The sequence below is a fragment of the Psammomys obesus genome, unplaced genomic scaffold, assembly GCF_907164565.1.
Source record: "Psammomys obesus unplaced genomic scaffold, mPsaObe1.curated_primary_1811, whole genome shotgun sequence".
NCBI classification, from domain to species: domain Eukaryota; kingdom Metazoa; phylum Chordata; class Mammalia; order Rodentia; family Muridae; genus Psammomys; species Psammomys obesus.
The window spans coordinates 13,198,500-13,224,649 of record NW_026596101.1 but is presented as its reverse complement, the minus strand read 5'-3'; the positions used below and the strand labels follow the sequence as shown (position 1 = coordinate 13,224,649).

At 44.4% G+C, this 26,150-nt stretch overlaps 2 protein-coding genes across 2 annotated transcripts in view; both read left to right on the top strand.

Moving 5' to 3' along the window:
• Gxylt2 (glucoside xylosyltransferase 2) overlaps positions 1 to 2,449 on the top strand; it is an 81,294-nt gene extending 78,845 nt beyond the window's left edge. Inside the window, exon 7 of the mRNA XM_055628648.1 lies at positions 2,267 to 2,449. Within this exon, the coding sequence (XP_055484623.1) occupies positions 2,267 to 2,449 (183 nt within the window). The remainder of the gene's footprint in view (positions 1 to 2,266) is intronic.
• Positions 2,450 to 21,206: 18,757 nt separating this feature from the next.
• Ppp4r2 (protein phosphatase 4 regulatory subunit 2) overlaps positions 21,207 to 26,150 on the top strand; it is a 39,352-nt gene continuing 34,408 nt past the window's right edge. The window contains exons 1-2 of the mRNA XM_055628518.1: positions 21,207 to 21,459; positions 22,226 to 22,307. Of these exons, the coding sequence (XP_055484493.1) occupies positions 21,426 to 21,459; positions 22,226 to 22,307 (116 nt within the window). The 5' untranslated portion in view covers positions 21,207 to 21,425. The remainder of the gene's footprint in view (positions 21,460 to 22,225; positions 22,308 to 26,150) is intronic.

Here is a 26,150-nt window from a genome sequence, read left to right as displayed (position 1 = left end):
TGTGTGTGTGTGTGTGTGTGTGTGTGTGTGTGTGTGTGTGTGTGTGTAGTGGGCTGGTATAACAGCGCCCATCAGGACCCTCTGAAAAGTCATGAGATAGATTACTCTTCAGTAATTCCTTCATCTACAAAGCCTCATTTTGGCAAGAATAATTCCAGTTGCCTGGTATTTGGAAGCTAGCAGTTTAGATCAAACCCTGTGGTCAAGATCTCTGTTCTAGCAAGGCAGTGGTGTTGCATGTCTTTAATCCCAGCACTAGGGAGGCAGAGGCAGGTGAATTTCTGAAGCCAGCCTGGTCTACAAAGTGAGTTCCAGGACAGCCAGGGTTCTACAAAGAAACCCTGTCTCGGAAAACAAACAAACAAACAAACAAACAAACGAAATTTCTGTTTCAGTAGAGGAAGCCAGATATTATAAAAGTTTTTCTTAACAAAGAATGATCCTATCTGAAGTGAAAAGTGTCAAAGTTCTAAGAGGAACGGGGTGGTGGGTGTGGAGAAGGATGTTTCACCAGCCAGGTTCTCCGGGAAAGCCTGTGTCGGCCTGGGACTCGCTCAGATGGGGGCATTCACAGGGAAACCCAGGGAAGATCCTGTAGACTGGAAGATGTAATCAGGAAAGATATAATCAACCAGATGATATAACCAGGTGGGAATGAAGTCCGTGTGCCCAGAGCACTCGAGGAAAGTCACCTCAACTGTCATGGAGAGATAATGGTAGGGAAGAAGATGAAGCAGGGCCGCAGATCACCCAGAGCTTTTGAAGCAAGATTTAGACTGTAGTGAGAAGTCTGGGCAGAAAAGTGACAGCTATGATTTATGGTGGCTTATGTCAACTAATTGCAGACTTGCAAGAGGGAGGCAAGGGGGTGGGGGGTGGAGTGGACTGTTGAGGTTGATAGCAGCCATACAGATGAGAGTTAAGCTATCAGGAGTGAGTGTGGAAGTGGAAAGGTAGGGGGAAGGGCTGTGAGGATAGACTCCGTGAGACTTAGGACTGTCTGGCTGAAGGCTGTGGGAGGGAGCAACAGTGTCCCAAGCCTGAGCTGGAGCTGCTCATTTTCAAATGACCTCATCACCGTGCCAACCCACACGCTGAGGCGATGTTTCTGATGACCTTGAAAGACTAGGGGACTTGTTCTAAGAAAGCAGATACCCATCCACTCTGCTCTGGGGCTAGACTGGCCTGTCAGTTCACCTTTCTGCTCCTCCCTCTTTTCTCCCTAGGCTTTTCATTGGCAAGAATTAAATCCTGACTTGCTCTACCAGCTGCCCTTTCTCTTTCAATAGGATGACGATAAAGCTTGGCACATGCTAGTTTCTAAGTAGCCCAAAAGGTTTATTTTGGAAAACACTGCTCAGTCATGTATCCCATGGGAAAATAAGAGACATTAAACAAGTCAAATCTTCAAATGTTCAATACTGAGTGAATTTTTTAAAAACTCAAAATTATCACCGGCATTTGGCCTCTTGGTTCCTTTTCCCCTAGCTTTCCATGCCCAACCCTGTGCTGAGGATCAAACCCAGGATTTTAGAGTGCCAGGCAAATGCCCCACTAGTGAACCACATCCGCAGCCTGGCGACCAGAATATGTTGCCAATACGTTTAATTTGCAATTGCCAAACTCTTGGCCCTCTGTAGGCCCTATAGACATGGCCTTAAGTTTCTTGAATGGCTAATTCATTAATTGATTAGGGGTAGAGATGTGACTCAAAGCAGTTGCTGCTCTTGCAGAGGACTCTGGTTTGAATCTCAGCACCCACATAGTGGCTCATAGCTGTAATTCTAGTGTCAGGGAATCTAGTACTCTCCTCTGACCAATGTGGGTACTAAGCATGCAGGTAGAGCATGTACATTCATGCATAATCATATAATAAGAATAAACTTTTTGAAAAATAATAAAAAAAATTCAGTGTTTTGTTGTAGATGTCAAGTGATTATCTGCTTTAGGCTTGTGTTTTACTCAGAGTGATATATACAATATACATAGATATTTATGTATATAGTGTGTATACATATGGAATTATATATACATACATATACATACACACACACACACACACACGTGTGTGTGTGTGTGTGTGTGTGTGTGTGTGTGTGTGTGTGTATTGAAGGGCCGGAGAGCTATATGATCCCATGGGGCTGTCCCCCTGGGTCAAAACTTAGTAACCTGACATTGTGTTGTATGTTTTAATAAGAGTGTTTTGTGTTTTGCACATCACTTGAATAACAAGCATTTTCTGTTTTTCTTCTTTGGCGTCTTTCAGTTTCCCTTTCAGGACAATCTCTTTCAATCCATGTACTACCCCCTGCAGCTGAAGTTCCTGGAGACGGTGCACACCCTGTGTGGACGGATCCCCCAGGTTTTTCTCAAACAGATCGAGAAAACGATGAGAAGGGCTTACGAGAAGCACGTCATCATCCACATGGGCCCCAACTCCATGAGCTGAGTGTCCTCTTGCCCTAAGTCAGCCTGGGGTCTGCCAGCAAGGGCACGGATCCTTACGCTGCCTGGACATTTGTGTGTGTGTGTGAATATTTAATGGTGCTCTGTGACTGTCGAGGTTATATGTTGCTGAGTTAGTTATTCCTGAAAGAGAATGAGCTTTCCTTTATTTTCTTCTGAAATCCTATTTATCTTTAAAAAAGAGTTTTTATCATGAACTTAATATTGTTCCAGTGGGTTGAGAGAGGAAAGGAGACTTTTTCTAGCCTTCAAATATGAGACCCTGTTGCTGTATGCAGGTATCATAATTATCTGGTGTTCTTGAGACTCTCCCTATTCAACTTGCTCTCTCACACCCTGTTAAAAACTAATACCTGTTGGGGCTGGCAAGATGGCTCAGCTGATAAAAACATCTGCCACCAAGCCTGCTGGCCTGCGTACAGTTCCCTAGGTGGAAGATGAGAATTAATTCTACCAAGTTATCCCCTGACCTCCATGTGTGCCCACACTCACATCCACGAATAAAAAAATGTAATGTAATATTAAGAACTAATAATAATAGAGGCTGATTCGACGGCTCAGTAGTTGAGAGCACTGACCGCTCTTCCAGAGGACCTGGGCTTCATCTCCAGCACCTACGTAATGGTTCAAAACCAGCTGTAACTCCAGGTCCAGGGATCCAGTGCTCTCCTCTGTCCATCACAGCCATGAGGCACGTAAGTAGTGTGCACAGACACACACACAGGCAAAATACCTTACACAGAAAAAAAAAATTATAAACTTTTTAGAAATTAAAAAATAACAATATATGTTATGAGACAGGCAAACTCGGGGAGAGTATAGGTCAGTGAACCACAATCGAGGTTAGATTGGACATATTCCTACCAACCACTTGAAAAGGTTGTGCCCATTTTAATGCATTTCCTTCCAGACTCCTTAAAACCCCCACTGACTTCTGCATTTCCCACTGTAACACGTTTCAAATGTGCAACCTCAGTAAAGACCAGCCTCTATGCTGAGCTTTCATAGAGGAGACTAAAAAGTCAGACGAGATAATTACAGGCACTGCCGTGTCGGAGAGAGGCTTTCAGACCAGCTAATTGGGCTGCGTTTCAAGATGAAGCATGTGTCTGAGAGTACATCTCAGAAGGATTGCTGAGCTCCGTGGAGGGCTCAATCATGAGAAATCTCTATGCAACAAAAGCTTCTGAAAGAAAGCCCAAGGGATCTCTTTAGCAAAGAAGTATGAGTTTCTCCACAGACAAAAGCACTTGACTAGACTCCTGGGCAGCGGGCAGAAATCAAAGGACAATTCAGATGTTTGTTTGGTTTTCGTTGTTTTAATTGTATTTTTAACTATGTTTGTGTGTCTGTGTCTGTCTGTGTCTGTGTTTGTGTACGGGCATGTGAGTGCAGGTGCTGATGGAGACCAGAAGATGAAGGAGTTAATCCTCTTGGGCTTGAGTTACAAGTGAGGCCCCTGACTTAGGCGCTGGCCACTGAGCTTGGATTCCCTGCAAGAGCAGCAAGTGCTCTTAACGACTGAGCCCTTTTGTTTTGTTTTACATTTTTAAGACAGGGTTTTACAACCTGCCTGCCTCCACTTCCAAGTCAGCCCTGGATTTGCAGGTGTGTGCCACCACACCCAGCTCCAGTTTCAGATTTAATTTGCTCAAAGTAAATATTTTTGATAATTTCATTGGCAAGAAAATGCAATTCCTAGCAGCCTCAGATCTCTGTTTTTCTTTTCTTTTTCACTGTGCTTAGCCAGCTCTTAGCTTAGAGGCTTTACAATCCTAGCACCTAGCTATAGGAGAGGAAGCTCTTATCTTGCCCCCAAGAGGGATCAGACTTAATCCCTAGTTGCTCTCAAGGTTGGCTGTCAGCGCAGGGACATTTTGCATAATGCTTTATTTATCTCAAATGACTTTTGCATAAGTGACATTTTTGATGTTTCCTGCAGCCTAGAGAAGTAGGAGGGGAAATGTCTCATCCTGAGGAGGTGGTAGGAAGCCTCAGCACTACAACGGAGCACCGGGGTAGCAGTTGGTGTGTGGCACAGTTATTGTCGCCACAGATGTAAAACTGAAATGCCACGGCCATTCTCCCCTTGTGCCTACCACCTGCTGTTGTTAGGGGAATCACCCTGTGATGCGCTACTCTCGTTCTTTTTACTACCGTTTCCTGTTCTCACTAGCAGACAGGACATCTTATTTTGGGTCTTTCTGGCTGTGGGCGGGGAAGTGGGGTAAATAACAACAAACTGGGTTTTTAGTGATGGAGCCAGAATGTACAGGGTTTCTCTGTGTAACAAACCCTGACTATCCTGGACTAGTTTAGTAGACCAGGCTGGCCTCCAACTCACAGAGATCCACCTGCCTCTGCCTCCCCAGGGCTGGGATTAAAGGCATGTGCCACCACCCAGCAATTATTTTCTATGCTAAGATATTAGGATGAGGCAGGGTTTTCCCCGCCCTTGGTATTTCCAGGCAAACACCTTTGAAATCTGAGAGCCACATGCATTCATTCAATGAACTTCTAAAACATGTGATCTGCAGTAGGAACTTGCCGGCTGCCTTTCAGCAACTTAGGTGGCACTGAATCTATACCAGGAAGGGCGAAGGCTTCTTCTCTCATCTTCTCCTGTTCTGCCCTTTTTTTTTTTTTTTCCCTCTCCTCCTCTCTTGCCTCTTGTCTTAATTGTGTTTCTATTGCTGTGAAGAGACGCCCTGACCTAGGCAACTCTAGTAAAAGAAAGCATTTAATTGAGGGCTTGTTTACAGTGGCTCACTCCAAGGAGGACAGGCCTCCATCAGCTAGGGGCTAAGCATGCAAATATATGAGCCTATGGGGGACATTCTGATTGAGACCACCACCCCACCCCTCTCCTGCCTCCTCTCTCTTCTCATTTAAAATAATAATAACTTGCTTCACAGATGTAGCTGTGGAGTTCTGTGTAGAGTGTCAGAGCACTCTCTAATAGCGGTGACCATGCTTTTGCCTGCATCAGAAGCGAGGCTACACTGGGAGGATTTGTAGAAAGCCTTGACATTACCTCTTGCTGTTTATTTCCAATGTAAATCTGAGAAATTATGACTTCCATGAAAATTCTAATACTTGAACGTGGCCCATCTACAGAATCAACTTGAGTGTCTCCTTGACTTTGACATTTTAGCATTGGGGCACACGCTCTGAACTTCAGTTTTTTTGTAACATTTGGAGTTCATGCTCAGTGCTGTGCCTCTTGTGAGCCCTCTGTACTTTTCACTGTCTGTCTCTGAAATGAGCATTTGCTCACTTCCGGAGTCAGTATCTCAGATTGAATTTGTAGTGTCCATAAGCAAAAGTTAAAAAAAAAAAAAAAAAAAGAAAGAATAATCAAATTACAATTCACAGCCACAGCTCTGGGCATCACGGCTCACATCTGCAATCCCAGAATTTAGGAAGACACTGCCAGTTAGGGCCAGCCTGGACCTCCTGGTGAGTACCAGGTGATCCAGGCCTTAAAAAAAAAAAGGTGAAGGGGAGGCTGGGGTGACGGATCAGTGGTTATGAGCACTGACTGCTGCTCTTTCCAAGGGATCAGGGTTTAATTCCTAACACCTACATGGTGGTTTACAACCATCTATAACTCCAGTTCCAGAGGAATCTAATGCGCTCCTGTGGCTTCTTAGGATAAAAGGCCTGCACGTGACGCACAGACACACGTGCAAACAAAATGCCCGTACCTATAATTTTAAAAATTTAAAAACATTCAAGCATGACACATGCCTTTAATCCCAGCACTTGGGAGACAGAGGCAAGTGGATCTCTTAAGTTGGAGGCCAGCCGGGGTTACAGAGTGAGTTCCAGGCCAGGGAGGGCTACATAGTGAGACCCTTTCTCAAAAACAAACACACGCACACCTGTCTGAGAAAAAACGAAAAGTTACCGTGATTGATCATAAAATAGTGACTCCGAATGTTAAAAATCACTATAGCCTGCCCTGCAGACAGGACACCAGCCACATAACTGTAAAATTATAGGAAATACATTTGACATTTACTCAAAGGATAAATGCCGTATGCTCAGTGAACTCAAATGGATATCGTTTCTTGATCACATTCAGAAACTCACTGAGTGTAATAGTGTCATTTAAGAGAGTGGCAGGCAACTCTTCTGCTGTTGTTTCCTGCTGCATTTTCATATTTTTTTGTTTTTGCCTTCTCCATTCTGCCTGTGATAGAAACTTGTGGGTAGCACAGGAACCTGGGCTTTAGTGACCCAGGTGACAGAACTTGGGGACCCCCGTGTAGCTAGAAGGGAGCTCTAACTAGACCTTAGAGCCAATCTTTCATGGTGGGACTGTTTCAGACATTTTAAAAGGCTAACACCTGCACACACTCATCCACCCACGTCATATGCCTTTCAAAAGAGACGCCAACTTTTACTGTACCTGTGAGTTGAAGAATTACACATGGTTAACCCTTAGGTCATTCATTTCACAATAACCCTTGCTGGCATTTACCTCTGACAAGATTTCTCCAGCAAAAGAGAAAGTGCTTTGTTCTAGTTTTTGTTTTTCACAGGTCAAAACTGGAAACATCCTCTTGAATCCCCAATATAAAACTTTTGTGTGTGTCACCATGTATGTGGGCACATGAGAACCAGGCGCAGTGCTTGCTTCACTGGGCTGACGTTTGCATTGTCATTGAAAAAGCATGTCCATTGTTTGGAGCTCCTAAGAGTCCCTGCATGTGGGGTGGGACATCGTTGTTGTTTTTTTATCAGAAAACATTGATGTTTTTGTTGCTGTGATTTTGTTTGCAAAGAAATGCATTAAAAAACAATAACCCAAAGAAAAGGAATTATTACAGAGCATAAACTGGGAGGCAAGTACCAAGATGAAATGATTGTCTCATCTTTTTAAATGTCACCTCCTGTTTTACCTTTTTTTTAAACTTAAAAGCTTTAAATATGTGTTATTTGTATTACTTTTGAATTATGTATGTGTGTATGTATGTTTCTCTTTATAAAATTTTAAGCCTAAAAGTGTATCTTAAGTATGTAAACTAGTAAAGAGTATTTAATACGTAGCATAGTTTATTTTTTAAAAATCATTAAAAATTTTTTTACCTTGCTTATAATAGTGTCATAATAAGTTATTTGTTTCTAGTAGTCTTCTCCGTCCAAGGAAGAATAAAGAGAATTTGGAGAGTGTGAAAAGGCTCTCCATAATCACTTGTTGTGTTTAGGAAAATCGCGCTTGACTTGTTGGCCACAGCACATACAAAAATAACTGCTTCAAAGATTTCAAGCTGATAGAAATATTTTTCCTAGCACCTCTTTTAAACATCAGCACAAGATGATCAGTTCATCTACTTGATTTTCTCCTCATATTTAAGACTATGCTGTAAGTGTTTTTTTTTTTAAGTTTAATTATGGGTATGTGTATATACAGATGTAGGTATGTGCATATAAGTGCAGTACCCAAGGAGGCCAGAAAAGGGCGTCGAATCCCTTGAAGCTGGAGCTATATGCTGCTGTGAGCATATGTTTCCCAGTGGGAGCCAAACACAGTATTCTCCAAGAGCAGTACCTGTTCTTAATAGGGGAGCTATCTCTTCAACTCCTCAAAATTAAATTTCAGTCCTACTGCCACCTTTGTCTGGTAGAACAGAACCCTCCCCACCTCACTAGCCCTCTGTGTTATGGGACTGTGCTGTGAGTCTCCTCATGTAACATGCTGAGGAATAACTGAAGAAATACACATTAAATGTTTGATAGTCAGGATAAACAGTTTATATGCCCACACCAGCTACTGTTGTCACCAGGGACCTGTCTACCTAAGCAGGAACTTGTGGTACATTAAGCCCAGTTGGACTGTACCAATGTAAATTCAAACAAAGCTTGTCTGCCTTGGCCCTCACCAATGCAGCACTGGGTGGGATACCGATTTACGTTCATCTCGCATGAAGGACCACAGCGATACATATATTGTTCTTAGTGTATATTGAATGAGTGAATGTTTTCAAGTGTGTGTGTGTGTGTGTGTGTGTGTGTGTGTGTGTGTGTGTATGTGTGTGTGTGTGTGTGTTTCCCTGCCAGTGGTTCTCAACCTTCCTGATATTATGACCCTTAATGTAGTTCCTCATGTTGTGGTGAGCCCCAATCATCAAATTACTCCATTGCTGCTTCATAACTGTAATTTTGCTACTGTTATGAATCATAAAGTAAAGATCTGATATTTGATCCCCAAAGGGGTTGCAACCCACAGGTTGAGAACTTATGCCTTATGGCTTTATACAACTAGAAAGGAGGTGGAAGTCCTGACCATGGAACAAGTCTTGCATGTCTCCCCAAGGTATCCTTCGGAAGATTTGGAAGCTACATTAAATATGGTGCTTCTTGAAAGTAGAGATGTAATTAAGGGTAGGACAACTTTCCTAGCATGCATTTCCTTGGTTCAATCCCCAAACCAGGCCCACCAAATAAAAAAGAAAGGAAGGGGAGAGGAAGGAGGAAAAGAAAAGAAGGAAAGAGAGTAAGCCTTTATGATAGATAGGAAAAAAATAATAAGGGTTAAAAAAATAATAATAATGGTTCTAAGCCAGGCACCACAGTGCATGCCTGTAATTCCAGCACTCAGGAGGCTGAAGTTGGATGATCAGGTGTAGGAAACTAGCTTGACTACTGTAGTGAGACCCTGTCAGGGGTGTGTGTGTGTGTGTGTGTGTGTGTGTGTGTGTGTGAAACAGAGAAATACAGAGACAGACAGATAAGAAACGAAGAGATATAGAATATAAACATGGATTGGCTCATGAAAGTGAAAATGTACCCACCCTACCCTTACCCCCCAAAAAAAATCTGTGTATATTCAACGGTTCAGATGATGCCAAGGGAAACATATCTCTTTCACAGTGCTTTTGTCATGAATATTTTATTGCAAATAATTGGACATTCTTCTAGGAACCCAGCCATAAAATTTTCATGTCATTTCAATAGTATCTTTCCATCTGCAGAAACACATTGTCTTCATGTCCAGAGGAAAAATGACACTTCCAAGCTAGGCCAAAAAACATCATGACAATTATTCTCCTAATGTTTGTTTTAAAATTATTACAATATTCATTTTCCCTGGGTGGTAAACAACTATTGGCCACCTAAAGCCCCCACCAGAAATAATTCCATAATCTAACCAAATAGGCAGTTGGAGGGAACTTGTGATAAGCCCAATCTGTTGGGCAAGAGTAATTCAGCAGTACAATACAGCAGGCAAATTCATGAGAGTGGAAATGTATCTGCCATGCTTCTATAGTATGTGTGTCATTTATGACGTGAAGTGTGACTGACAAGGGCCTGGTGAGAACACTTGTTCTTACTGGATATATTGGACTTATCAAAACAATAATATTCCCGCTCTCGGGGATCTCCATGCTGGGTTAAATGACAAAGGAAGTATATATGCCAAGTTAGAAATTTGAATTTTTGTTTTTCTGAGACAGGATGTCTCTGTGTAGCTCTGGCTGTCCTAGAGCTCACTCTGTAGACCAGGCTGGCTTCACACTCACAGAGATCCACCTGCCTCTGCCTGTGCTGGGATTCAAGGCATGGACCACCGCCACCAGGCAAAAATCGGATTCTTTTTCAAAGATTTATTTTTATTTGTGTGTAACACACAAACGTGTGTGTGTTACGGAACACGTGTGGAGAGAGGTAAACTGGTAGGATTCCGTTTTCTCCTTCTACCATATGGGTCCCAGAGATCAAATTCAAGCCATCAGGTTTAACAGCAAGTGCCCGTACATGCTGAGGCATCTCACTTGTTCAGAAATGGGATTTTTCATTTAAGTTATTATTAGGAATCATTTCAAGAATACAGAGTTAAAAGAAAAAATTAAGGAATCATACCAGGTGCTGGAGAGACGGCTCAGCAGTTAAGAGCGCTGGCAGCTCTTTCAGAAGTCCCAGGTTCAATTTTCAGATCCACAAGGAAACTCACAACTGTCTGTAACTCCAGTTCGAGGGATCTGACACCCTCACACAGACATACGTGCAGGCAAAAGAACCAAAACAAACAAAGAAGCAAACAAATGAAAAACCCCACCAATGCATATTTAAAAAAATCATTTAAAAAAATTAAGATGAAAAAAGAAGGAAATCATTCAAGATTGGGCACGCTGGGTATTTGAAACCCGATCAGTCATTAGACAAGCAAGGACATATGTTGGCTTGCTATTGCTCACATTCCTGGTGACAGAGGCATTAGTTAACAAAACTAAGATGTGTTCCAGTGGAAAAACATTTCAAGTCAAGATTTAAGAGGGCCAGAGAGATGGCTCAGTGGTTAAGAATGCTGGTTGTTCTTCCAGAGCACCCGGATCTGATTCTCAGCACCCACATGTCAGCTCACAACCATTTGTAAATCCAGGCTGGCCTGTGAGTCCAAGAAAAGAAGACAAGAACACTCTGGAATTTTTGGTTGTTGCTTTTTGTTGTTTGTTTGTTTGTTTGTTTGAGATTGAGACAGGGTTTCTCAGTGTAGCCTTGCCTGTCCTGGGCTTGCTTTGTTCACCAGGCAGGCCTCTTACACAGAGATGGGCCTGCCTTGGCCTCCCTGAGTGCTGGGACTAAAGGCGTGTGTTACCACACCTGGCCAAAACACTGAGGATTTTGACAAACATAAATCAGTGTCTGTCATTTGGGTTCATAAAACATTTCACTGTCACTAGACATGGAGGCATGTGCCTTTTAATCCCAGAACTCAGGAGGGAGAGGCAAGCAAATCTCCAGGAGTTCAAGGCCAGCCTGGTCTACTGAGTGAGTTCCAGGGCAACCAGGATACATGGTTAGATCTTGTCTAAAAAACAAACAACCACACAATCAGCACAAAAACCCGTTCTGCTGTAGGGGATAGCGACAGTTTGGTGGCTAAGAGCCTTGTCTCGGCAACTACAAGGACCTAAAATCAAATTTCCCAACACTCATGACAAAAGCCAGGCATGGTTGCCTGTGTTGTAACCTCAGCATGGAGGTGAGGACAGTCATGCCTCCTGAGCACACTGCCCGGCCAGTCTCGTCCACACTCAGCTTGCAGTTCAGTGAGAGAGACCTTGTCTCAAGTCAAAGGCAGAGAATGATCAAAAAAAACCACTCCGTTCTATGCCCTGGCCTCATGGGTGCAGGCACTCATTCACAATATACACACAACTAAACTAAAACCTCAGCAAATGTTTCCGTTTAGGGCCCTTGTGAGAGCTGAGAACATAATTCTTTAGGGCGCCCCACAGGCCTAGCAGCACCCCCTCCTCTTTCCTCTCACACCTCAGCCACCAGCCCTCTTCCCACCTCCGTGGCCATAACAGTTTAGTTTTAGTAACCGAACCTTATCCTCCGCCCCCAATTAGTGTTCTTTTAAGGCTAAATAAGGGTGGGGCTGGTGAGATTACTCAACAGGTAAACACTCTTGCTGCCAAACCTGACAAACTGAGATCCATCCCCCCCAGGGCTCACGTGGTGGACAGACAATTTCAGATGTACGCAAACTGTGCTCTAATCACCAAGGCACTTGGTGGTATTTGTATGCTACTCTTATACACACACACACACACACAAACAAAATATTTCTAATGTTTGTTTTTATTTTTAAGATCAAGGGTAAAGTTTGCCAAACAAGGTGGGGAATGCCTGTGAGGAAGTGGTGACAGAAGGATCAAGGATCAAGGATCCTTGTCTACTTACTCTGAGGCCAGCTTGGGTTACACAAGTCTGTCCAAAATAATCAAAAGAGGGGTAAGGGTTTAGCTCAGTTGGTGAAGTGCTTGCGTTCATGAAACCCTGGGTTCAGGCCCCAACCACTATGCATAAACCGAGGAAGGTGTGTGCTCCCACAGCTATCATCTCAATCAGCTGGAGGTGGAATTAGAATAATCAGGAGTTCAAGGTCATCCTCTCATACAAGAGCCTGAGGCTAGCCTGAGCTACAAGAAAAGAGAGAAGGGCTGGAGAGATGACTCAGAGGTTAAGAGCACTGATTGCTCTTCCAGAGGTCCTGAGTTTGATTCCCAGCATGGTGGTTCACAACCATCTATAATGTAATCTAATGTTCTCTTCTGGCATGCAGGCATTTATGCACACAGAGCACTGTACACATAATAAATAAATCTTAAAAAAAAATGAGAGAGAGAATCAGAGAGTCAGACAGACACAGAGACAGTGAGAAATGATAGAGACAGACAATGTTTGGCAGAATAGGAGACAGGGCCTGAACTGGCCAGAGAGCTTTCAGAGGAGTCAGCAACCCTGCACCTTGACTTCAGATCCCTGTCTGTCTCCAGAGCTGCAGGAGGATGCATTTCCATTAGTTTAAGCAACTGATTTAGTAGTAAATTGTCACTGCAGTTTGCAGAAAACAAGGGAATGCATGCAGGAGAAATCTGACATACTCTCTTGTTGACATGATTAAAGTGACTGTCTTTAATGATAGAGCACACTTAGCAGTATACCACGCAATGGGGTGGAAAGAGAACACATCTCTTCATGCCATTCCTGCCCGGCACTACTCAGTGATGCTGAACTGGGTCCATTCTTAAAATGGACTCTGTGTCAGACAGAGGTAGTATATCTGTGCCCATTTCTTGATAGAATGAATAGGAACGAGGTTGTCCTTGTGGTAGGAATTTACACTAAGGTTTTCAGCACCTTAGTTAGTATCAAGAAGCTCAGAGAAAGTGTTCCTATATTAATGTTGTGACTCTACATTTGAAATTATTCAAAAGGTAGCAAACTTACAGATATTTTTGTCAGCCAGCCTAAGTGAAAACACCAGTCACTGAGGCAAGTTGCTGGCTTACCTAGTTAAGTTACCTCTGTTAGCTTCAGGTCATAGCTGAAGAAACAGGTATTTTAGACATTAATGATTTACCTGAGCTCGCAACAATGAGGAAGTCGGAACTGGGAGTTAAACCCAGACGTCAGATTTTAGACCAGAAGAACATTCAATTTTATTACATTCAGTTACTGATAGTGTATATGTTTCTTTCTTGTTTTTTGTTTGTTTGTTTGTTTTTGTTTTTTGAGACAGGATTTCTCTGTGTAGCTTTGGCTGTTTTGGGCTCACTTTGTAGACCAGGCTGGCCTCAAACTCACAGAGATCCACCTGCCTCTATCTCCCCAAGTTCTGGGATTACAGGCTTGCGCCACTGTTCCTGGCTGTTTCTTTATGTTTATTATGTATCTGATGTTTTCCAAAGAAACAGAAATAGTATATATGGGACAGAGAGACTGTTTATTTTTGATGCAAGTTCTCTCATTGGAACCCAGTGAGTCCAGAGAGCCCCAGAAATCTTTCTTTCCACCTCTGCAGCACTAGGATAATACACCCACACTCTGTGCCTCATAGTGTGGTGCATATAGACACACAGACATCAGAGGGGAATGCGCTGTGTGAAAGGGTGAGAGGATGAGAAGGAGGGGAAGAGAAAGGTTGAAAATTCCTATAAGTGTTGTCAGAACATTGGCTCATATCATGCAGGCCGAAAGGTCTAAGATCTACAAGAACGCTTGACTAGCCACCTCCCTGATGGAGCCACCCAGACAGGAGGCAGTTACCATCACTTTGGGGAAGAGTAAAGCCAACCCACATTTAGGAAGGCCAACTGTTCTCATTAGGCTTCTGATTCAGATGCTTATTCTATGCAGAAACATGCTTACAGATGTGCTCAAATCTGACCAACTTCTACCATCCTCCTCCCTTCTCTGAGCATTTCCATTACCTGGCCTCTCTGCCTTTATGGCCAGCAACAGTCAGATTTGTACAAAAGCTTGGCTCCAAGGTTTAATGGCATGGACACTTGGCCTGAGCCAGCCAATCAGATACTTTGTAAGGGAACAGTACAGTTCAATTGTTCTTATCGAGCTAATTAGAATGAAGATGTGTACTCCTAAGCAGCTGAGGGTGATTCAGAGAGAATGAAAAAGAGGAACAAGAGGGACAGGGATGGGGCAATGAATGGCAGTCGGTATCACAGAAGTCCTGAGCGCACTGCACTTCCCCGACAGCCTCCTGTTTTGTTTTTCCAAATTTCTGGAAGTTCACTTCCACAATGGTGGTCAGGCTGAATGAAGGTAGACATTGATCTAGCCTGTCCATCTCTTCTCAATTTGCTTGAAACCAGCATGTCACAGCCATCATTGATTGTGATGGTCATGACACCACAGGAAACAACCCTGGTCTTTAAGAGTAAGTTATCTGTATTTTCACTAAAAACCTATTAGCTTTTGAGAGTCTGGGGGAGGGTGAGGAAGACATGAAACCCAGTGGACTTGTGAAGCAGCCTTCATACTGTTAGAATGTTATAACTAGTTTATTCTGTCCACCTCACCTCTCTGTTCATATCCTTTGTGGTATACAAGTAAGGACTCAAGGGCATAAATAAAAGACCACAGGAATCACAGAACTTCCAAGCCTTTATATAGTACATTTTAATTTAAATTTATTTTAACAGATTCATAAATATCTAAAATTTGCCTACATTTATGGGTATAATCTATGTATCATGTGCTTTATTTAATTTATTTTGATTTTTTTTTTTGAGACAGGATTCTTTATTTAGAGCTGGCTGTCCAGGAAGTCATTATGTAGCCAATGTTGGCTTTGAACTCGGATCCAACTGCCTCTACCTCCCAAATGCTAGGATTAAAGGTGAGTGCCACCTTGCCTGGCTTTTGTGTGATACTTAAATCAAGGTAAGCTTACCAGTCTTCACAAACATTTATCATTTCTTTATGGTAAAAAGTCCTTTTTGTAGATTTATGTATGTATGTTTGTTTGTATATGTACGTATTTGAAACAGGGCCTCTCTCTATGTAGTTCTGGCTGCCCTGGAGCTCTCATTATGTGGACTGGGCTGGCCTTGAAATCACAGAATCCTTATGTCTCTGCTTCCTGAGTACTGGGATTATAGGAATCGTCCACCTTGGTCACCTTTTTTCAGCTTTGTAAAATATATACAGTGATGTCATTGTATATGGATATCCCATTGTGAAGTACACACTGAGACCTCCTGTTATATAGCAGATAGAATGACATGTCATAAAAGGGGATTCTTCAGATTGCCTTACATGATATGATCTCCAAATTCATGTACACATATATAAACTTGAACAGACATGCACACAATCATAAAAACATGAATATACACATGCACACAAACATAAAAACATGAATATACACATGCACACAAAAAAATGTACAGTTAAGTCTAATTCTCATTTAAAATTTTTATTTTTACTTATGTTTATGTATGCGCATGCCTGCTTGTATGTGTCTCACATGCCTGCAGGTACTCAAATAGGCCAGAAGGCGGCGTTGAAAACTGGAGGTACAGGCAGTTGTGATCTGCTGTGTGGGTGCTGGGAACTGAACCAGGGTCCTCTGCAAGTACAGCAAGTCCTTTTAGCTATGGAACCATCTCTCCATCCCCACATAATGCTCATTTTTAAACTGATTTGTTGTTACTGAATTTGTCAGCTCCTTGTGTATTCTGAATATATTAACCCCCTTTCAGAAAAAGTTTATAAACATATCCTCCCATTCTGTATGTCTTCCTTTCTGTTGGTTGCTTTTTTTGCTAGGCAGTAATACACTGATATTTTAACCCAGACCTGCTTGCTAGTCTCCATCCTATAGAGACTGGATGATGGTTTTTCTCTATTTTTCCTGAATCTCTTCTTGTCTTTTTCCACAGACTGAGCTCAGGAGGACAGCCAGACTCCTGTAAGTCCCCATTGGCCTATGAAAAGATCCTCCCACATGTTCTCCAAAGAAATCCTGGCTGTTTCTCTGTTCTCTTTTTTTGTCTCCATCTTGTGCCTCCTACTCTCTGCCTTTTCCATACTTGGGTCTTTTCCTCAATATGTAAAGAGTGCAGTGAGGCTACAGCCTTCCAGTCGGTCTTTCCAGTGGCTGAAGGTCCTTCTCTGTTTTGGCTTAAATCTGAAATGTCCCCACTGGCTCAGTTTGTAATGCTTGGTCCTAGCAGGGGCAATGCTTTGGGACACTGTGGAACCTTTAGGAAATGGGATCTGGAGTGCGGTGGAGTGGGTTGACAAGGACAGACCTTTGAGGCTTATTCCTGGCTCCTGGCTCCTGCCATGCTCTCTCTGCTTCCCTGTCTGTTGTGACGTGAACAATGCCTAACACAAGCTCCCACACCAAGCCCTGGGTAGTTCCACTATGCCTTCCCCGCCAGGATGAAATGAGCCCTCTGAAACCATGAGTTAAATAAATCTCTCTTCCTTTTTCTGTCATGCATTTGGTCAGTTAGGAGAAAGCTGAGACATTGGTACACGCCAGCCCGTTAGTCCCAAACTCCATGCTTCCTGGCCCCGCTAGTCCCTGCCAGAACCCTGAGACTTCTCCCCCTGGGAGAGTGGAACTGGAAGGGTGAAGTTATCCTTTAATCCCAGCCCTTGGGATGCAGAGCTAGGTGGCTCTCTGCAGATTTGACGCCAGCATGATCTATAAAGTGAGTTCCAATCTGGTCAGTTCTGACAGGTCACACCACCATGAGATCGTGTCCAAACAAAACAAAACTTAATTTTGGTCACTGTTTAATTTTGTTTGCATTAGTCTTTTTATTACATATAAAAATTATCCTGAAGTTTTAGGCGTGGAACTATTCTAACCATTGCCTTCTCTCATGCCCCTTTTTATCAGTAATTGGGAAGTAGTTCGGATGGACTGTTCTAGTTGATCTCACCTTAGCTGCAACCCTAGCATCAACTGTCCCTGCAGTCACTGAAAGAGTCCCCCAACCTAAGGTCTCCTCTGCCTTTCTCCATCAAGCTCTTTCCTTTGGGCTAGCCAGCGTTCTCATGAGTGGCAGCTGACTTCTGCCATCAAGTCCCCAAGGCAGAAGCCCCAGGGTCTTCTATGATCCAGCCGTTCCTTCCACCGTGGACTTCTCTGATTCAGTGTAGGGAGAGAGCAGACATGGGCAAGAATCTCACAAGTCATTATGGGGAGTTCTCGGGCTCGACACCCCATCTTGATCCTGTTTTCCTTTCCTCGCAGGGAACTGGCACGTGAAGAAGCAGACCGCCTCCATGTTAGGCTCAAAAGCCATCTTATAATAAAGACAAACTAGGTTCATTCCTGTTGATGATTAAATCTCTTTTTCTCAAGAAATGGGCTATGCCCCACCTGGAACCTTAACTACAAATGGCTCTGTGCTGCCTGTCCCAGGAATGGCAATCATGTCTTTGTTTCAAAAAGTTAATAAACATCTTTCGGCCTTACCTTTGTTTCAAAAGGGTTGTTATGGCTACCTTGTTTTGGCTACCTGTTGTTACCACCACCTTGCAATCACGGCTTTGTTTCAGGAGGTCATTAGGACTAATGTGTAGTCTTACGTTCTGTTCCTGTAATCTACTTATTTCGTCTGCCAGCTCCCCATTTGGAATGCTGCACTAACCCTGAGCTGTGAAAACTTTGTCTCCCTCACACCCCACCTTAGGGAGAGGTAGCCTCTGCGCATGAATAAAAAACATCTTGCTTTAATGAACTGTTTTATTTAATTAATTTGATCTTGATGATTTGGGCAGGTGGTTGTTCTCTTCCCATCTTTGGGATTAACACAAGGTTTAGCAGGAAGCTGGCCAGTTAAGAATTCTAAGAGGAAGTAGGAAACAAAGCAAAACCCCAGTTCTCGGACTCCTCTTTGCTTCTACTCTCTCTGTAAGCCTGATCTCCAAATACCAGATAAGATACAAGACAGTGTGTAGAGTTAAGAAGCTGTTGTGCATTTATGATTTAATAAAATAATTCTAAAGGAAAAAAAAAAAGATACAAGACAGGAGAGAAGTGCCCACAGCAATGCCAGGTAAGGGAACAGGCTTCTCAGAGGAAGTGGTGGGTAACCTGAGACCATAAATGTGTGAGGAAGGTCCCTCAGTGCTCTGCAGGGGAGGAGCTTTCAAGCAGAAAATCCTAAGTGCAGGAACCTTTAAATGAGAAGGCTCAAGAGATGGCTGGCCATTGTAGTCAATCAATGCCTACAATCTCAACACTTAGGAGGCCTAGGCAGGAGGATGGTGAGTTGAGTTATAGGTCAGTATGGGCTATATGGCCAGTTCCAGGCCAGCCTGGCCTACATAGTACAATTGTGTCTGTAAAAATTAGAGGTGTTGAGGGAGAAAAGGGAAAAGGAGAGAACAGGACATGTGAGAGAGGGAAGAAGGAAGAGAAAAAGAGGGAGGAGAGGGAGAAAAAGGAGAAGGCAGAAAGGGAAGAAGGTGAAGAGAGAAAGGAGGAAGAAGAGGGGAGAAAAGGGATGAGAGGAGGGGAGAGGAAGGGACAGGAGAGAAGAACAGAGGGGGAAAGAGGAAAGAGAAGATGGAAGTAGAGAGAGAAAGGAAGAGAAGAAAAGGGGAGGGAGAGAGAAAAAGGAGGTAGAGGAAAAGTGGAGAGAGAAGATAAGGACAGACAGAAGGAAGGAGAAAGAGGGGGAAAGGAGAGGGGGAGAGAGGAGAGAGAGGAGAAAGAGAAAGGAATGGGGGGAATCAGATAAGTGTAGGGTGGGGCTCAGTGCTACCCACTTACCTAGCATGTAAGAGGCCTTGGGTTTGACTCCCAACACACAGGAAAGAAAGAGCTAGGTGGATTCTGAATAAGCCAGAAGAAATTCAATTTGACCCAAGCTGAGAGTGACACAAGGGACAAAGCAGCGTGATAGGAATGACCTGGGCTTGTTCTCTAGTGGAAGGTTCCAATAGAATGCCTTCAAGTCCTGTAACAATGGAATAGGAGAGCTACCAGCCACTTTCGGTTCTTAGCACTTGAAACGGGGGCTTGTGCCCAAGGGACTGGTTTTTCAGTGAAGAATCCAGGAACTGAGTTCTTTTTAACTTTTACTGAATTTTTTTTCTTCAGATCTAAATGGCTGCACTTTGCTAGTGGGGCTGTATTGTGCAGCACAGATTGCTCTGTGTAAGAGACCGGACCCTGTGGTGGCTTGGGTAGCAGAGAGGAGATGGTAAGCTTTGTTGTGGAGTTAGTAGGTCCATTCAGACCCCAGCACATGGCAGTGATGGTCCATGGCTTTATGACATTGTCCTCCCCTGAAACCTTCCCGATCAGAGGTGGCCTAAAGACAGACAACTGGTTCTCAGCAAAATTTGGCAGAGATATTTTGGGCATGGGAGAATTTTGCTTGAATCTACTGCGTAGGGTTGGAGTTAGAACCACGATCTTTTAAAGTCAACTTTGTAATGGCTGTGTCCAGATTCTTAACCATCTCAGACGGGTCAAACAACAGAACTCATCCCTTCTTCGTTGACACGGTAGGTGGGCCTTGGGAAGAGAAGGTGGAACAAGCGATGGTTTTCCTTTTTTCTCTTTTAAAATCACTTTGCGAGTGGGTGTGTTTGTGTCCGTCTTCGCGTACGCATAATGGGAGTCAAAGGACAACCAGAGGGAAGTGATAAAATACCGCTCCAGAATCATAGCCAGTCTACTGAATGTTTCATAGCCTCTATTTCATTCTTTCCTTACATCTACTTAAAGGTTTCTGCATTTACATTGTGTGTGTGTGGGGTGGGGTGGGGTGGGCATGTCTAAGGACCAGGGACAACTCATCGGGAGTCAGTTCTCTCCTTCCCTCCCATGGGACCCCAGGGAGTGAACTCTGGTCCTACCTTGATAGCAAGGGTCCCTGCCTCCTGAGCCATCTGCCTGACCTCATGTCTGTTTTGAAGGATTCCCCTCCCCAGTTCAGCAATGAGCAAAGTGAGGCTTTAAGGGCTGAGGATGCAGCTCAGTGGCTTTGGGGTACTCACACACATAGCGAAGTTACGGGAGTTTCTTGCGGTTAGGTCACTAGCCCTCATCCAGGGGAGAGGAGATAAGAACTCAATTGATTATCGATTTTCAGGCTCTTAGTCACTTAGCTGTCTATATCAAAGTTGAGTCCAGGCAAATATCAGTAAGCGTGTTTTGTTCTGAAAATGCATAGGGGCCAGGGAGATGCCTCAGCAGGTAAAGACATTTACCAGGACACCTGAGGGGTCTGTGTTTCCTTCCATGAAATCCACAAGGGGCAAAGAACCAATTCCCCAAAGTTGTCCATTGACCTTCACGTGCACATGTGGTACCCCCTCCCCCGTTACATAAGTAAATAGATGTAGATATTTTAAAGAAGTAAAGGCATACCGGGCTAGAATGGGTCTCAGTTGGTAAAATGCTTGCCAAGTACTGGGTTTGTAGCCCAGCATCCATAAAAAACAGGAATGGTGGCACACCCGTATCATCCCAGCGCTTGGGAGATGAAATCAGAAGAATGAGAAGCATAAGATCACCCTCCAGCTTGGGAAACATAAAATCCTCGGACATTTAGAACTAAAAGAAACCCAAACATTTAAAATGTAGTTTTTGAGCCCTAGTGATCACAGCAACAGTACCCGGTGGCCGGCCGCGGCGCCTTCAGTGTACGGATGGGAAAACGGAGGCTCAGAGAGGCCGAGCGTGCACACCGCCTACACTCTCCCGTGCCCAGCGGCGTCTGCAGTTAGCACACCGGCAGCCTCGGGCTCCGAACTCGCGAGGTCCTGCCCTCGAGCCTCCGCGGCGCACGCGCACTGGGCCGAGCCGGGCCAGGCGCGCTCTTGGGCGTGTGTGAGTGCGCGCGGCGGCGCGCGCGGCGGGAGCGAGGACGACAGCTGGGGGCAGGGGAGGGGGGAGGAGGAGAGCGTGCGCGCGCTGACGTGCCGGGCGCCATGTTGGAGGGCTGGTGGTAGCGGCTCGGGGAGGTTCTCGCTCCGTCCGTCTCGCTCCGTCTCTCGCTTCCCCCCCGGCTCCCTTCGGGACCCCCCCTCCCCGGTCGCCGGCGTGTGGCGGAGTGTGTGCGAGGGCGGGGGCGGGCGTCCGGGGGGCGGGGGCGGGCGCCGCGGCCCCCGGGACGGCGGCCGAGGGAGGCGCCGGCGGCGAGGGACTCCGCGGCGCCATGGACGTCGAGAGGCTGCAGGAGGCGCTGAAAGGTGGGGGTCGCCGCGCTGCCGGCCGCGCGCTCGGGCGGAGGCCGCCCCGCGCCTCGCCGCCGTCGCCCGCGCCGGGCTTTGTGTGGGCCGCGGGCGCGGGGGGAGGGGAGCGCCTGGCACCGGCGCGGCCTCGCCGTGCGGCGGCGGCGGCCTCCGGGCCGGGGGAGGCTCGCCCTCCCCGTGCTGGGGGCCGAGGCTCGGCGAGCAACAGGCTCGAGGACACTGCTTCCCAAACTTGGAACCGCGGGCTCCCGGTGTTCTGACGACCCCCTCTTTGACATCCAGGGGCGTTTGGGGTTGGCGGCGTGGTTGGGTGCTTTGAGGGGGGGGTGTTCATTCAGATCCACGCCGCGGGGCTCGGGGCTCCGACCGGTTGCCGGGGTCTCCCCTGCAACACTCTTAGGAAACACTGGTAAGGATGGTCTGTGAGGTGGAGTGCCCCCTTTAGGAGAATTCGCACTGTCGGTGGAAAAGGGATTCGGGGCTGGATGTGGGTGTTTGGGTAAGAGGCTGATTTTGTTTCTTTCTTTCTTTTTTTTTTTTTTTTTGACAGGGTTTCGCTGTCTAACCCTGGCCGTCCTGGAATTTAGACCAGGCTTGCCTCGAGCTCATTTCACCTGCCTCTGCCTCCTCAGGGCTGGGATTAGGGCATGCCCCACCGTTGTCCAGCCTAGGCTGATTTTCTTGTTTCCAAATGTAAAGACTTTGAATAAAGTTTTCTTGGAGAGAACATAGTGATAACCTTTCCTTTCTTTTCCTTATCTAGATTTTGAGAAGAGAGGGAAAAAGGAAGTTTGTCCTGTCCTGGATCAGTTTCTCTGTCATGTAGCCAAAACTGGTGAAACAATGTAAGTAGAACATACAGGTTCATGGTCACAGGCCTGCCTGGCATCCAGAGTTGCTTAGGAAAGTGGGGGAAAGAGGATTTCAGAACACTCATGGAATCTGTCAAAATTGGAGATCTCTGGAGTGATGGGATAGCCCAGTGTGTTAAGGTGCTTGTGCCAGGCCTGAGAATTTGAGTTTGGTCTTGGAGTCCCGCATAGTGGAAGGAGAGCGCTGACTCCCAAAAGTTGTCCTCCGACTCCTACACAGAGCAAATAACTGCATGGATATAATAATAATAAATTGGAGATCGTCTTAGTTAGAGATCACAGTAAAGGTGAGGATCCTTTCAACTTGTTGCATAACAATGATTGTTAGGAATTTATCAGACTTTTCTGGGTATCTGTGCTTCGGCACAAAGAGAACCTACTAGTTTGAAAGAACTGTAGAAAAGAATGTTCCATTATGGTGTTTCTTGATCATTGCAAACAGACTTATTCCCATAATTTCCTGGCTTTGATATTGTTTGGGGGATTTGTTGTTGACTTTTTTTTTTTTTAAACTGGTCTGTATCTAGCCTTTTGTTGTCATACTAATCCATGTTGTTGTTTGAAGTTTAACTTTTATTTGTTATCTTGAGAACTTAGGGTGATCATCTGACACCTTACAGATGGTGAAGTTGTCACTCTACTGACCTTCTAGGGTAGCTAACTTACTACATTTGCCCAACATCTTACTAGGCTCTTTTCCAGTGTTGTCTGTTTCAAAAGGAAAAATCTGGTTGATTGTTCTGTAGTTTGTGTAGTAGAAGTTGCTTTCATGCTGGCTTAGTTATTCTGTGTAAGGTAACCCATCTTTGTACACTGCTGAGTGGTGTAGGGCATGGGGCAGGGGAAAAAAAGGTTATTTTGGGATCAGGGTTAGTGGGCTGCCTGCTTAGTTTGAGTATAACATTCAAGTGGTTATTTAGCTTCTCTTTCATTTTATTTCAGATAGGGTCTCATTCTGAAGCCCTGGCTGGCCTGGACCTACTGTGTAGACCAGGCTGGATTTGTACTCAGTGATCCTTACTGCCCCTGCCCTCAGGCACTGGGATTAAAGTCTTAGGCAGCCAGCCAGGCTTTTTTTTTTTTCTTCTTCTTCTTCTTCTTCTTCTTCTTCTTCTTCTTCTTCTTCTTTTTCTTTCTTTCTTTCTTTCTTTCTTTCTTTCTTTCTTTCTTTCTTTCTTTCTTTCTTTCTTTTTTTTTTTTTATATGAGATCTCACTCTAGCACAGGTGGCTTAGAACTCATTAGGTAGGCCAGACTGATGTCAAAGTCTAGGTAGTCCTATCTCAGCCACCAAGTGCTGGGGTTACAGATGTGAGCTGCCATAAGCTTTCCTCATTATTGTTGCCATCACCTTATTACTACCTGTGGCACTGGAGCTGGAACCTAGTACCTCATGTGCTAGATAAAAGCCCTGACATTGAGCTACATTCTTGGCCTCCTTAAAAACTTATTGTGACATTTTTAATCCCAGTACACTGGAGGCAGGCATATCTCTGAGTACAAGACCAGCTTGCTCTACAGAATGAGTTCCAGGACATCCAGGGATACACAGAGAAACCCTGTCTTGAAAAAAAAAATGTATATATATTTTGAGTTACTGTCTCTTTAAGGTACCCACACAGTCTTTGAACTTAGGGTCCTTCTGCTTTCACCTCTGTAGTACTGTGATTACGTGCATGCCCCAACATGCTAAGCTTTGTCTTCAACAAATATTCATTTCTTACAAGGTTATTTATGGTTGTAGTTTAGCTTTCTAATAACTGGCTGGATCTTAGGAAGAAAAAGTATCTGGTGTTGTGCATAATTTATTAGTTATACTAGCAGAGAACCTCTTCAATGGTCTATTAAATATATCTAAATTCTATTCATCAACCTAATGTGACAGTGATACATTCACTTAATATCTCTGTGCATGTCAGTTTTAAGAATGGAATTCTTTCAGGGCATGGTGGTGTACACCTTTAATCTCATCAGAGGACTAAAGGCAGAGTCTGATCTTTGTAAATTCAAAAACAGCCTGGTTTACATAGTTCTAAGACAGCCAAGGCTACGTAGTGAGACCCTGTCTCCCAACCAGAAAAAGAAAGAATAAAAGGAACCTTTAGTGAACAAATTATCAGGCTGTAGTCATGGCTAATTAATTGGCTGCTCTTCCAGAAGACCTAGGTAGGTTCACAACTCTCTGGAACTCTAGTTCTGGGGGTTCTTCTGGCCACCAAGGGCAAATCACACACACATTTGGTGCACATTATACATGCAAGCAAAATGAACACCCAAAATGAATGCAGATTACTGGTTATACTTTTATACCGGCTGGGTGTGGTGGTACACGCCTTTAGTTCCAGCACTCAGAGAGACAGAGGCAGGCAGATTACTGTGAGTTGGAGGCCAGCCTGGTCTACAGAGTGCAGGATAGCCAAGGCTACACTAGGTGCTATCTTTCAAAAACAGTCCCTAATTCGTCACTGAAATACCATTGCTTACACTACCCCTCTTTCTTTTGAGCTGTTGACTGAACTAAGCTATTTCTGTATCAGAAAAAAAAAATACTTCCTGAAGTTTTTGTTGATACACAAGATTGCTTTGGCTGGGTGGTGATGGTACTTGTCTTTGATGCCCGCTTTTGGGAGGCAGAGGCAGGCGGTTCTCTGAGTTTGAGGCCAGCCTGATCTACAGGGTGAGTTCCAGGATAGCCAGAGCTATACAGAGAAACCCTGTCTGGGGAGTGTGGGGGGAGATATCTTAGCCTGTGGCGCTTATCAGTCACATCTATACAAACTGCCTTAACTTTTTGATAAACACAATGCCTATGAATGGAAGTTTCAAGATAACTATTTTTTTTTAAAGATTTATTTATTATTTATATACCATTCTGCCTGCATACCAGGTCTTACTATAGATGGTTGTGAACTACCATGTGGTTGCTGGGGATTGAACTCAGGACCTTTGGAAGAACAGCGACTGTTCTTAACCTCTGAGCCATTTCTCTAGCCCCTCAAGATAACCTTTTAATGTCTTGTCCTGACCTGCTGGATCACTTGGTGGCTGGAGAACCCCATCAGATTTCTTTTTGATAGTTAATCTGCTCTGATTTAAGAATTAAATCCTCCACTTGCTGTGCATTTTGGATATTGTATATGGAGATGTTCTGTATTAAAATGATTGATGCTTTTATATTTTTTTTACTAGATCTGATGAAGTTTGAACACTAATTTTTTTTTTCCCCAAACTAGGTGTAGTTTTTGTACAGTATAGGTGTAGCCTTTGTTTGCTTGCTTGTTTCTCACTGGTCCTAGGGGTGGAACCTAGGGCTTGCATATGTTAGTTAGCCCAGTGCTCAGCCCTTGAGCCAAAACTGCAGAACCAGATAGTGATTACTTTGTTTTCCTGGTGCTGGGTGTGACATCAAACCCTTCTGTGTGCCAGGCAGGTGCGTTACCACTGAGCTACATCCCCAGTCCAGTACTGTGGGCTTTTTAATCAACTTTGTCAACAACAACTGGTTCTGGAGATAGAGTGATTGGATCAGGATATCCCACAGTTACTGCATGGATCTGCCACTACACACTAGAAAAGGTGGAGATAATGCCAGTGTTACTTCCAGGAAACAAGACTGTTAAAATTTTAAAGGTTTATTGTTTTTTGGTTTTTTAAAGACAGGATTTCATTGTGTAGCCCTGGCTATCCTGGAAAACTCTCTGCAGACCCAGCTGGCCTCTAACTCACAGAGATCCTCCTGCCTCTGCTTCCCGAGTGCTGGGATTAAAGGCACCAGGCCTTAAAGTTTATTTTTAATGCGGATAGGTATTTTGCCTGC